General features: G+C 48.5%; 1 protein-coding gene across 3 annotated transcripts in view; it reads left to right on the plus strand.

Annotated features, from left to right (window-relative positions):
• Positions 1–12,683, plus strand: part of MBNL1 (muscleblind-like splicing regulator 1) — a 79,448-nt gene extending 66,765 nt beyond the window's left edge. Inside the window, exons 5-9 of one of the 3 annotated variants that reach the window (XM_009884391.1) lie at positions 521–674; positions 6,262–6,297; positions 6,997–7,091; positions 10,379–10,453; positions 11,897–12,683. In XM_009884391.1, coding sequence (XP_009882693.1) covers positions 521–674; positions 6,262–6,297; positions 6,997–7,091; positions 10,379–10,435 — 342 coding nt within the window. In that variant the 3' untranslated portion in view covers positions 10,436–10,453; positions 11,897–12,683. Of the gene's footprint in view, positions 1–520; positions 675–6,261; positions 6,298–6,996; positions 7,092–9,183; positions 9,246–10,376; positions 10,454–11,896 lie in introns of those variants that run through there. The other 2 variants (XM_009884393.1, XM_009884392.1) reach the window with 2 other exon arrangements.
• Positions 12,684–13,616: the final 933 nt, after the last annotated feature.

Consider the following 13,616-nt stretch of genomic DNA (forward strand, 5'->3'; position numbering starts at 1 on the left):
CATGCGGCGCGCGCTCTGCATGCCCGGGCAGGCGCTGGGGCCGGGGAGTGGGTTGGCGCCAGCGGCACTGCCATCCGCTCCGGACGGTGACTATTAACATCGCTTCTACGTGTTGATCCTCATGGAGCTCGCCGTGCTGCTTCCCCTGCCCCGATAGCCTCGCTCCTGACCGAAGCCCTGAAGCTTTACCGTAGTGTAATAGCTCTGCCGGTCCCTATAACGTACGGCTCTGACACGTTCCCTGTGCCGCTGTAATGGTAGGCTAAAGTAGTGCTCCCTCGTAAAGCTCTTACCTCGCCTTTTATTTGGTAGTTAAGTCTGCTATGCTGCTTGCTTGCTCATGGATAAACATGGTGCTGCCTGGTTTTTTTGCCTTCTACTGATTTTTCTTTTTTCCTTTCTCTCTTTCCTTGTCTTCTCCCTCCTTCCCCTCCTCCTCCACACCCCCCTACCTCCCCCCACCCCCTTTTTTTTTTCTTTTTTTTACTGGACTTTATTTTTATACCCATCCACCATTCAGGGAATTCCTCAAACTGTACTTCCCCCATTACCAAAGAGGCCTGCGCTTGAAAAAACCAATGGTGCCACTGCGGTCTTTAACACTGGTATTTTCCAATACCAGCAAGCTCTTGCCAACATGCAGTTACAGCAGCATACAGCCTTTCTCCCACCAGGTAAGTGCATCTCGTTTGCCTTTTTCTGGGGAGGGAGAAGGGGGAATTCTGGAAATAGTACCCGAGGAGGTAACGGTGTGTTCCTGGTGGGAAATGCGGCGAGGGATCTGCGCGGTGGCGGGTGGCTGCTGCCGGGCAGAGGCAGCCTCTCCCCCTGCCGCGACGCTGGCATGCCGGGGAGCCGCGGGCGGAGGAGCGCTGACTGCGGGACGGCTGGCTTCTCTCTGCTTCTCTCGGAAGCTGGGTGGGTCTTTTCTGGTCTAATATAAAAATCAGTGTCATGCTCTGTCATCCCAAATCAGAACTTGAAATCTCCTCTCCCGTTCCTCTTCCTCTCGATTAACTTCTCTTTGTTACACATCTCTTAAGCTGTTGTATTTGTTTCTCTTTGCTGTAAGACCCCTTTGCCTTCATGTGCTTAGCAACAGTTGTTCTGAGTCACACACTTGAAGGTTTTGATGTTAATTAGGGTGCAGTGATCACACAAAGGCAGAGGCAGGCAGTCTCGCAGGTAGGCTAATCATGGACCTACACAAGAAACCAAGGCTCAGGCCTCTACCTCTAAAGCCTCGGGGCTGATTTTGGACCAAGCAGAACCAAGGTGCCCTTGTTCTTGTTCAAGAGCAATCGAATCTACACTTGTCCTGGCATAATTGTTGAAGGATTGATGCCTCTACTATGTACATAAGAAGAAGTCCCTTTAGAGGACAAGTGATGGGACTTAAAGTTGGAGTAGAGGTTTTGGTTCTGCAAACAACCCTTCATGAAAAGGTATATATCTAGTATGTCATGTGAATTTATGCCTATATTAACACAACTGGGTTTGTGTTTTACATCTGAACCCACACTAAAACAGCCCTATCGTTCCAGGAGGTATGCGGAGGGCATCTGATAGGTCTGTACTCAAAAAACATGAAGGAGTGTGTGAGGACAGCCCTGCGTAATGCAGACTAGTTGAGGGCAGGGGAGGAAAGAAAATGCAGCTATTCAGTCTTGACCAAAAAAATTCAGGGATTTTATCCTAAACATTTTTTGCAAGTGTGTTCCCAGGAATTTGGTATAACACCTTTTACCATTCTTTCTTGATCTGGCATACAACCAACAGGTATAATTTAAATGGCACAAAAATCAGTTGCTTGATGTAGTACATTGTGGTAACTTATTTAGGTTCCAAAAATACATTACAACCACTAAAATATATTAGTAAAAGCTTGTTGCAAAAATTGCTGGAGTCAATAGTAAGACTCTGAGTAAGCTTTAGGTCAGGCCTCTCACCCACATACTAAAATTAATATGCAGTCACAGTCCTTCCTGTAGATTTTAAAACAATTTCACAGATTTGTTTTGGCAAGGCATAATTGATGTAGTTAGTAAACACACGATTTTCCAGCTCCCATTAAATCAGCGTGGGGCTGGATGATTTCTGGAAGTACTCAAGCTGCTTTGAGTTGTGCCCTTGAGCACAGAAGCTGGGGTTATGCTTCGGGTGCGTCAGTCCATCCTTGACCGGGACCTTTCACATCGGCACTTACACACAACCTGCCCCAGCTCTTCCTCTAGTGAGTCTATACTGGAACCGACAGCAGTTTGTGCACTGGTTCTTGATGCTTCGCTTGACCTTTCTTGACCACTGAAGTTTAGTATATGTTAAACAAGAAAAGCAAAGGATTTTGCAGCATGAGCTACTGTAAATTCTCTGTATTTTTCAGATAGCAGCAGTTTGAGCTTCACAGTTCTTTTCTGAAAGTTTGAGAATTTTATTTGCCACCTTGCGCTTTTTAGTTTTCCCCAGTTAAAATTAACTGGCACCAGTCCTGTTTCCACATAGTCAGCTGGAAATCGAGCTGCTCCGTCAGTCCCTAAGAAGCGACGGAGAGCACGGAGCGTGGGTGCCCTCAGCTCCACTGCTGTTAATTCAGTGGGGTCTGAATTAAAGTGACATTTCTCAGGTTCAGACCCCCAAAGTGCAATCATTCATGTGTGTTCTCGGTTGCTTCAGCTGCAGTATATGAAGAAGCAGGAGGTGTGGAGGGCTGGACACTCGCAGCGCCTCCACGGTGTCGGTGTGTGCCCCTGTGGAGGGTCTCAGCAGGACCCTCCTCCCTCCAGGGCACTGCCCTCTTCATGCCTCACCCTGAGAGTTTTCCCCTCGTCTTCCAGACAAACCCAGATACCTCTTCTAAATTGTAAGGCAAAAATCTGGCTGCCTGTGTGCAGGAGCACATGAAAGTAAGTAGAGGGATGGTCCATGCCAGGGGGCGGACACTGGCGCTCCAGCGCACTTTAAATGATTAAATGCTCTTAGATCCTCACCTCAGCGCTCTCAAGTAAAGCGCAGGGCTTTGCACAGCTCCCCTGCTGAGGTCTCCCACACACCGTGGCTGCTGGAAGCTGTCCCCAGACTAGAGGGGAGTCGGAGGAGTTACAAGAGCGAGCTGGGAGCACTTGTGGTGCTGGGTAGTCGGAATAAGCGGGGTTAGTCTGCCGAATGAGGAGGCTCTGCACGACTTAATAAATGTCCCCAGCGTGTTCTGGGACTGCGGTCCCGGCCGCCGGCTCTCCAGGCCCTGGCAGCCACGCGGGCAGGCGTTTGCCTGTGGGGCTGTGAACGTGCAGAGCACCGGTTACGTGGTGTTCGCTGCTTGTGCACGTGCTCTTTGTCCCGCAGTGACTGTGAGCTGCCGGGGGGTATGTGGGTACCTACAGGGAGAGAGCTGCTGTCTGCGGCTACGTGAAATTCCTGCCCCAGTGCTTGTTACCGCCCTGTGCCGCAGCTGGCTGTCCCCTCGGCTGTGCATAGACAGCCGTTCCTGGCCTTGGCCTGTCAACAGAGTGACCAGAACGGTCTTTGAGAAGCGTAGTCCCCCAGGAGAAAGGGGTCAGGCTCACGGGATTCTCCCAGGAGCTGTTGCCGTGAGGCAGAGCTGCAGCGGGGCAGCAGAACCCCCTCCCCAGCTCTGGCGGGGCTTCAGCCACCTCTGCCCCTAAGTTACCGCATCCCGTGTTTATTTAGGTACCGCAGCTCCAGCTCCGGAGAACTGCCTTGCTCGGGGCTGGGGCTCAGGCAGTGCACAGATGCTTTCCTAAAGCCACATCTGTGGGAGCACCGTCCTCCGTGGGGCTTCTGGGTCCGTGAAAAACCCCGCTCTCCTCCGAACAGCGGGGAGGGAGCGAGATCGGGCACAACTGGTCACCTCCACAGGAGCGCTTCTGCCCTCTGTGGCCATATTTTTCATTAGGATATTGGACAGAATAAATAGACTGAGGGGAATAGTTCGAGGGAGAGAAGAGAAAAAAAATGCTCAGAACACCAATAAACCTGGAATATTTATAAAAATAGCTCTGTTCCGCTGTAGAAATAATCTGGTTGTGAAGTTGTGATCAGTTAACTGAGCACATCCTTGAATTAAAATTCTGCCTTGTGCTGAAAAGCTAGGGAACATTGGAAACTGCACATCTATTATTCATGCATTCTCATTAGTCAGTCAAAGCTTCTGAAGTCAAGATGAATATTAAGGTCACAGCAAAAATTATTTTTACGACTGGTAAGAGGGTCATACAGCATTATGTCTCCATATTTGCAAGTTACTGCACCCCAGCTAGTATTTTCATTCCTGCCTTATGTTCATTTGCTTCAATTCCCTTCCAAAACTGTGTGCGCTGGTTATAATGTTAATGATGATAACTCAGGCTGAAATTCTGAGCTGAAAAGCTGTACAGTGATATTTCAGAGTCATTATGAAAATCTAACTCGTCTTTAGCATGTAGACCTAATTATGCATGGAATGATGTAATATTCCAGATCTAATGAAGTATGTACGACCTTATAAATAGGGCGCTTCTGCAGAGAGACAAAACTCAAAGGTTCTTCTGTGTAACCTCATTAACACCATAGAGATGTCGTAAGAGGGACCGAGAAAGCAGTTTTACTTACTGTTTGCACTTTATAGGCCAATTTTGCTCCATTTTTTAATCTTGGAAGTGGTCCCGCTGACTTCAGCCGTGGTTTGTGCGTGGGGAAGTCAGGAAAGCTGCCCTTCCTCTGTTTAACCTTTCTTTGGGAATATTTTCAGTCTCTTCCACAACCCAGAAATAGAAGAGTAATTAGGAAACATGATTATGCCCTTTCCTTTGTAGCCTTGCAGATACAGCGATGACAGAGAATAACCTTGTCCCCAGCAGTAATTATACTGACTGACTTTTTCCCTGCTTAGTTAAATGCTCTTGAGGTTGTGCAAGCCCCTGCAATGCCTGGCACCGGCTGAAACAATTCCCTGGCCCCCGGCTACGGTCACATAATGCCCCGGCAGCAGCAGCCCCGTGCTCCCCTGCCCGTCTGCCAGGGCAGGTGCCCATTTCCACTCCAGTCTCTGTTCCCAGGTTTCAGGGTTTCTTGCAGTTTCTGCTGCCTCAGGCAAAACAAACAGTGTTAATAAATGTTCGTTGTTAAATAAAAATGTTATTTTTTTAAATAAAAAGTAAATCGTTTGTTAAAAACGGATATTCTGAAATATCAGTATATCTTTAACATATGGGAAGCGAAACCAGAAGATTCTGAGTTCAGTCTGGTGGAAGGCATTTTGCTGTGTAAAGTAACCAGAATTGCCAACTTAGTGAATAGTTAAAAAATGATACCGTGATGATCCTAAACCCACCATCCTGCCGGTGGCTTTCCAGTTGCAGGGTAGAACACACACGGTGCTGTCACTTCAATGATTTTGGTGTAGCATAGGGAGAGTTGCGGGTTGTGAGCCCGGGCACCCGCAGCTTAAAATACAGCCCGTAATGTAGAAAAAAGTGCTGAACCAGCGTTGTTTGGTGCTGCCCTGAGCTGCATAGGAGCTGTCAGCTATTCCGTCACTCCCCTGACCGGCGTGTTCAGGGCATGGTCAGGGTCGCTTCCACTTGGCCGGCACCCCGCAGGGGTCACACCGCTGCAACCGAAGTGCTGCCCAAAACGCGCCCGGCTTTGCCTGCGTATTCCCGAGATGTCGGAGCAGCCGGACCGTGGCAGAGGAAGCGCTATAGCTAAAGCCATGGCTCGCCCCAGCCCGCCCGGGAAGGGTCCCCGCTGAGGGCAGAGCCTCGCCTGCCTGTCCCCGTGAGAACCCTCCGAGCGCCGCGTGGAGAGGGGCCGGCACTGCCGCTGCTCCCGCCGGCACCGTGTCCCGGCAGGGTGCTCCTCGGGGACGCGTAGTGGGGTGCGGCTGTAAAGCATTCCCTTCAATGTGAGGAGAGCAGGGTAAGGACCATGGCCAAGCTTATGTCAAAAGGCAAATTAAAAGGGTTTTAAAATGAAGCGAAAGAAGCTTTTCTGAGCCACGGTAGTATTGCGCAGCGCTACGAAGGCAAACACGACATAGCGGCACACAGTTGGGCCAGCTCTGTCCCCTCCGCTGAGGACTAGTTCTAACGGATCACTGTGCTATTGTATGGTTTGATTGTGCTGACGGTTACATGCCACTGTTCCCATAATAACAATTTTTCTTCTTTGTTCAAATGAAATTTCTAATTACACGTGTGATGGGTTGTTTTAATTCTTTTCCCTTTCCAAATCCACCTTCCTGTTGCAATGCATGATGGGCAGGCTCAATATTGTGCATGACACCCGCTACAAGTGTTGGTAGGTGCCAGCTTTGTTTCTTGATTCTCTTAATCCTGTGGTGCAGCTCACGGACCCTCAAAATCCACTGCTAGATGTTAACTTAGAGCTCTCGTGCCAATCCATCTCCCTTAGCCTCCTGCACTAACACCTGTCAATTAAATGCAATTGTTTTATTTAATTGACACGGACACACGGACGTTGTTAATTTTGTACAGCAGTTGTTTGAATTGCACATCGTTCCTTGGTGGATTTTGATTGGACTATGAGTTCCAGTGTTTAGCAACTATCTCGTGTTAAATAAAGACTGTACCTTACTATAGCCACATAGACGTATACTGTCCTTCAACGAGATTAATTTTTGTTTGCGGTTACTATTTGGGTTGAATTTTTAAACGACAAAAATTTGTAAATATAAGGGCATTTAAAAATTCTTCTGTTGATTTTTGTATTGAAATGGTTAAGCTTGTTTGTGTCGATTTTCTTGATTTGATGGTAACAAGCATTTTCCCCTTTTTTTCTCTTTTCATTTCCCTCCCCTCTCTCTCCCTGGAATGTCGTCCTGCTTTGCACTGTGGTTGCATGTCACGCGCTGGCAATGACGTCTCGGGCTTTTTGCTGTGATAAATACCATGCTCAATTATCCTACCACATGTCGCTCTGGTTCCCATACTGCTACACTCTTCTGTATGTTTGCTTATATGATTTTCCTTCCGAAAGTTCCCATGGTGCACGGTGCTACGCCAGCCACTGTGTCTGCAGCAACAACATCTGCCACAAGTGTTCCCTTCGCTGCAACAGCCACAGCCAACCAGGTTTGCTAATTTACAGCTTTGTTCCTTACAGACAACTTGAAATCGGTGCTTTTAATGAGCATGGGGGTTTTGATTTTACCTCTTGTTGGCCTACACATTCTCTCTAAGACCTGCAGCACAGCTTAATAAGCCTTTATCCATGCTCAAAAGGCGCTGCAGTTCCATTTCTGATGCTAAAAATAATTGATAATGGAGTTTCTGACTCAGTCTTAACATTTACGGGCCGCGCTGCTTAGTTCTGCTCTCAGAGATGTAAAGAGAAAGGGATAATACACGGAACCCATTATTTATTTCTATTTCTGTGAAGCCGACAGTTCCTTTTAGCGCAGAACTCCGGTGAAAGGCCGTGAAGCCTTTGTGCAGAGGGGCTGCAGGGTCAGAATTTTAACAGTCTGAATTGAGCAGTCTGAACATGTTCCGACTCTCCTCTTCCAAGAGCAAAACGAAAACATTTGAGCGTGGGCCACACAGAAGCGTCTTTGACACCTTTGTTTCAGCTTGTGATTCTGGTAGGGAAGGGCCGGCGGCTCGTTGCAGGCGCCAGGCTCCGCTTAGGAAATGGCCATTAGAATCTGGGTTTATTTCTAAATAGCTGCCCAATCGTTGCCTGGGTGTATTTCAGGGGAAAAAAAAGAACAATGCTTTACTAAGGGAGTGATGAAAAGTCCCCCAGAAAGGCTGCAGTCAGCCCCGGAGCAGCGGGAGCTGCGCAGGCCGGGAGCGGGCCTGCGGCGTTAGCTAGCTCGGTCTCAAAAATGCAGATTGGTGTAGTACGTCTGGCAGGAAGTACAACAGTAAAAACTTGTAAAAGACCCTCTTCTTTCTCCTATAAAAACAAATGATTTTTGAGATTAGCTAGGAAGTTAGAGTTGCCGTGTGTCACGGAACCATCGGTTCTGGCCTAAGCTGCAGGTGCTGCTCTGGCCTCAGGGGAGTCACACATGTGCCTTTTACAAAAGGGAACTCAGCCTTTTCTTTAGCATTGTGCAGGTGTGGTTCTGTGTGACATTAGTTCTGAGGATAAACGTCCGTTTTTAAGGCGGGCTCGCCCGACACACGCAGCTCCCTTTGTCCCTAGAGCCAACTCCGTACGCAATCTCAGAATCCCGCGGTAAAGCTGCCGGCTCTGCCGCTGCGCTTGGACGTTCAGCAGCGATGCCGTCCCCCGCCGCACCCGCACCTCCCTGCTTGGGGACGGTCCCGCCGTGAGAGGGGCTGAGTCGGCTCCGGCAGAGCCGGGAGCCCCCGGCCTCGCCGCAGTGCGCCGGGGCTGCGCGGGTGCTGCAGGCTCTCGCAGGAGCGAGTCCGAGTCTCGGGCTTCGAGCCTTGCCACCCTTGCCTCCCAGCGCCACCAGTTAGTAGGATGCCCAGCTGTACCTTCTCTGTTAACCCATCTGCTTACTGATCGCTCACAAATATTACTCCAAAAATTACACCATTGCAGTGCTGCGTGGGCGCGCACGTCCCCAGCCTCAAAAGGGAGCTGAGTGTTGTACGATTCCAAAGAGGGCTCAGGTTAGGCTACCTGGGGAGTCGCACTCTCTGCTCTTGAGAAACGTTTCACTCACAGATTTAAACTAGCATAAGAATCACTTTGTGTTTTGGACAGCTAGTTTATAGGTAGGGCTACCTCTGCATACGAGTCACCTGAGCAAGCAACCACCTGTATGCCCAAAGTGTCTTAATATTGCAGTTCATCCCACCATTCAGTTAGTTGAAGTGTCTCTCTATCCTCGGTAAGGCTAAAGACTTGTGAGAGAGAGCCAAGCCACCGAAAAACATCATGATTTTTTAAAAATTGACCTCTGTCAAAATAACCATGCACTTTCCCAAACAGATTACAGGGAAACTTTCTGTTGTAGAATCCGATCATTTCATGCGTATCCTCCCTGGAGCCTCATAACACACGTAGTGAAGTACTGCAGCCAAACCTCCATATATACATATATAACGAATATATGTATATACTATGTGAGCAATGCTGAAATTATTTAATGCCACACGATGCGATGTGCATGCATGCCGAAAGTCTTAAGATCTGGCCCTTCATCTTCATTGACTGGTGTTGAAGGTCCTTGGTCTGTTCTGACAGCACCATCCCTGACGCTTCTCCGCAGTTGGGTGCCACAGCCTCTCCTGCAGCAGTAGGAAAAAATGGTATGAGAAGCTTCATTACGCTTGAAGCACGTTTCTGTACGAGTTGGCAATGTCATAGAGTTGTGCGGAGTTGCCAGGGGAGGAGAGGGCACAAGGGATGGAAAAACCGACAGCGAGACCTGTAAGCAATTCAGTTAAGAGGGAACCTCCCTGTCCCCGTTCTGGTGTGGATGAACAGGTCAGCCGTAGGATCCGTCAGGGAAGAGTCTGTCCAGGTGCAGCAGCCGTTTGTGGTGATGCACCTCAGTTCTGTGTCCCGTGCCCAGCACGTTCCCCTGCGCGTGGGCGCATTCGCTCCCTCCAGGCGCGCTGCCGGGCCCATCCGTAGCGCAGGGTCCTCGCGGTCGCCCAGCGCCTGCGTGCCCTGGAGCTGCTTGGGCTGCTTCCCCGGGGCCTCGGCGCCGCGCTGCCCGCGGGGGCTGCAGGGGACGAGCTGGCTATTTCTGCTGCTGGTCATCTGCTCTGACTTTAATACTGGGTTGTTTTGGTTTTTAATAAGAAACTGAGTTGATGGGGCACTTCGAGAGCCACGTACTGCATTCTGTGTACGCAGATGAACATTTTGAGAATTGTTTCACTGCTTTGGGGAGCCTTAGCTTTTCGGCCGATCCACCCTGATGCCCGCAGCAGCCGTGGGAAGAGCAGGCAGCTCTTCTCGACCGCAGATTTTCACCAGCCCTGAAAATCAAGCTCAGGGCATCGTAGGTTTGGCGGTCAAAACCCAAGACAGTGAAAGCAGTGAACACTTCACAAAATCAGACTGGGACAAGGCCACTGTAGAACTTACCATTTTAAATGATACGCTGAAAGCACAGAATTTTGTGTAGGCCAACAAAAAGGGCTATTTTCAATTACTGCACTGCATGACTTTTGTAGATTTTAACTTCTCTTATTTCCTAAACAACCAATAATACTTATTTATACTTGTCAAGTAGTACTTAACACAATGTTTTCCAGTTTAAGTTGCTATTGTAGCACTTCAGTTGACCTTAACTTATAGTTACAATATAAAATCCACCAACTCACAGCTGATCCTCACTTTTCCAAACTTACGTTCTGTAGCAAAATTGCTGTGTCTCTGGGTTGGCTCATTGCATGTGTTATTCATTGTTGAAATTTTTTACCTATAGATACCCATAATATCTGCCGAACATCTGACTAGCCACAAGTATGTTACACAGATGTAGACATTTTGTCAACAAACAGTAAGTTCCCAATGCATTACTGCTTGCCTTTTTCTTACCTTTTTGTGTGCATAATTTGTCTTTTTCAGGGACAGAATGTTTTTATTTTCTTTCTAAGAAAACTAATGAGATACGGGGGAAGAGGCTCTGAACTCCACTGATGTGCCATTTGCTCTGAGTGGAGACTCATAGACTCACAGAAGGGTTTGGGTCGGAAGGGACCTTAAAGCCCCCCCAGTCCCCCCCCTGCCCTGGGCAGGGACACCTCCCCCCAGCCCAGGTTGCTCCAAGCCCCGTCCAACCTGGCCTGGAACACCTCCAGGGATGGGGCAGCCACAGCTTCTTGGGGCAACCTGCCCCAGGGGATCACCGCCCGCACAGGAGAGAATTTCTTCCCAATATCTCATCTCAATCTCCCCTCTTCCAGTTTGATGCCATTCCCCCTCATCCCATCACTCCATGCCCTTGTCAAAAGTCCCTCCCCAGCTCTCCCGGAGCCCCTTTAGGCACTGGAAGGGGCTCTGAGGTCTCCCCTTTTTGGCCTTCTCTTCTCCAGGCTGAACCCCCCCACCTCTCCCAGCCTGTCCTCCCAGCAGAGGGGCTCCAGCCCTCCCAGCATCTCCGGGGCCTCCTCTGGCCCCGCTCCAACAGGTCCATGTCTCTCCTATGTTGGGGGCTCCAGAGCTGGACACAGTGCTCCAGGTGGGGTCTCCCCAGAGCAGAGTGCAGCAGAGGGGCCCAATCCCCCCTCGCCCTGCTGGCCACACTTCTTCTGATGCAGCCCGGGATACAGTTGGCTTCCTGGGCTGTCATCATGCGTTGCCGTCTCATGTTGAGCTTCTCACCCACCAACACCCCCACGTCCTTCTCCTCAGGGCTGCTCTCCAGCCGTTCCCTGCCCAACCTGGAGTTGTGCTGGGGATTGCCCCGACCCAGGTGTAGGACCCTGCCCTTGGCCTGGTTGACCTGTCGGCCTGTCCACCGCTCCACGCAGCTTGGTGTCATTGGCAAACTTGCAAATTTTGCATTGGCAGATTTGTATTCCCTTCCTCTCCCGTGCGCTCCATTTCTGCCACGTTCCTTATTGACCGGCCTGGCCAGAATGGAGCTACTGCTTTGGGGGAGGATTAGCGGATTTGCCCCGGTGGGTTTATAATACCAGTTGTTCCTTTCAGCTGAGCAGAAATGGCGTTAAACTGCTCGAGTGACTGCGGTGGGACGGCTCTGGTCAGTTTGCCGCCGGGTGTCCCTCGGCAGCGGGCTGGGGCTGCACTGTCCCCATTTGTAAAGTGAACCTGTGCTGCGAGAACGTCCCCGAGGGGACACCCCGCGGGGCGCTGGGTGCCGGCCTCCTCCGCGCTCGGGGGCACTTTTCCCTCTTGCAAACACAAAGCTTGGGCTGATGCGGTGCTGACGAGGAGTTATGACTTGTGTTGAAAACGCTTTCTCTTTTTCCCTTTCCAGATCATAAGTAAAGAGAAACGGACAGTGTGTTTGGGTGAGAAGAGGACAAGCTCATTAGCCATAATGTATATACCGTCAAGCAACACTCGGAGACTCCCTCAGCAGTGAGACATCCACACATTGCATGTTAGCGAGATGAAACCAGAACTTGGAAATCCACTGCACACTGTTGCCTATATACTTTGTACATTTAATTGATATTTGTGCTGAGGTGATCTTATTGTCTAAAAACTACGACATTGTCTATCTTTTCTAGCACAGGAGTATGCATATGGGTTTGAATATGCATCTGGAGTCTATTTCCTACATAATCATGTACGTCACCTTGAAAAGACAGACGATGCTGTAACCATGAATCTATTATGTATTGGTACGTCTGTAGACCAAGATATAATTTTTTAAAGTAAGTTTATTTCTTTCAAGGTTTACAAATAACAAAGGTGCACCTTGTATTTAAAATTGCCATTATAGATGAGAGCGTGCATGCACAGTAATTTTTGTTTCAGAGTAATATTTTTAATGTAATAGATTGTAAGAAGCGGTAAGAGAGGTATCTGACAGAGATGAATGTGCCAAGCAAAACCACAACTGTGTATATTTTAAAGCACATCGACGGCTTTAAATACCATGTTGTTAAGGATTCTCATGAAGTGCCATAGACTGTACATCCGATTAGAGTATTATTTCTGCAGTGTTATTTTCAGAACCACGTTTTCACTTACTTCATTAGTACTAATCGGGCGAAGGGCACCGTTCTGTTTCAAACCAAAGCTGTCTCAGAAATGGCCAACCGTTCCTCGCAGCAGTCGCGGCCACAGTCGCAGTGGCAGTAGGCAGCACAAGAGCCGTACTCCGGCCGGACAGATTAACCCGGACTGGACACATAGATAACCTACTTTAAGGCGCCGTAGTGTAGTGTTTATGCGTATTTTACTGTATAACGTGATACGCGAAAGGGAAAAGCCATTTCTGAGACACAGTCGCAAATGTTTGAGGAACTTCTTTTGCTTCTATTTATAGCCTCTGTCGAAAGTCAAAAGGACTATAAATGTTCTGCAGAGATGGGTTTCGCTTTTACTTCATCAAAGTCACGCTTTACACGGTGACTCTAAACAAAGACGAAAGAAGCACTGACATCATCAGATGCATGACAAACCAAAATATGAAAACATGGAGATGTTAATTAGCGTAGAAATCGGGAGGGTTAAATACTTGGGTGAGTTTTATATGTGATTTTTTTTGTTCAGATTAACTGCTTATAGCCTTAGAAAGCCTTTACAAAATAAAAACAAAAAAATAGATGTGCATTCAAGTTTTAAGAATGGATTCATCCAAAGGAATTCCTTTTTGTGGTTTGGATGTTGCAGCTAGTAAAGGATATTTTTGCTCTGTTCAGCAAAGTGCTGAAGTGGGGGCCAGGTCACTGGTAGCGTAGCGTGGAGTGGGAGAAGCGGGAGTTCGGTTGTAGAACTCCCCGTACTTCCAAGTTTACTGCGAGTTTTTATGCTTGAGAGAGATGCTTTATAGTCTAAGAATGATGTGTTGATTTTACTGATTGTACTGTACATCTATTAAAGCCTTAGATTATTACATTACGGGTTAAAACCCATACCAATGTAATTTCAATCGTGTTAAGAAAGTATAGGTGACTTCACATGTTATTGTAGTTACTTAACATTAGAGAATATTACTTATTTTTTTCTTGTTAAAAGTGTAGTTT

The sequence above is a fragment of the Charadrius vociferus genome, unplaced genomic scaffold (assembly GCF_000708025.1).
Source record: "Charadrius vociferus isolate BGI_N301 unplaced genomic scaffold, ASM70802v2 scaffold104, whole genome shotgun sequence".
Classification (NCBI taxonomy): Eukaryota; Metazoa; Chordata; class Aves; order Charadriiformes; family Charadriidae; genus Charadrius; species Charadrius vociferus.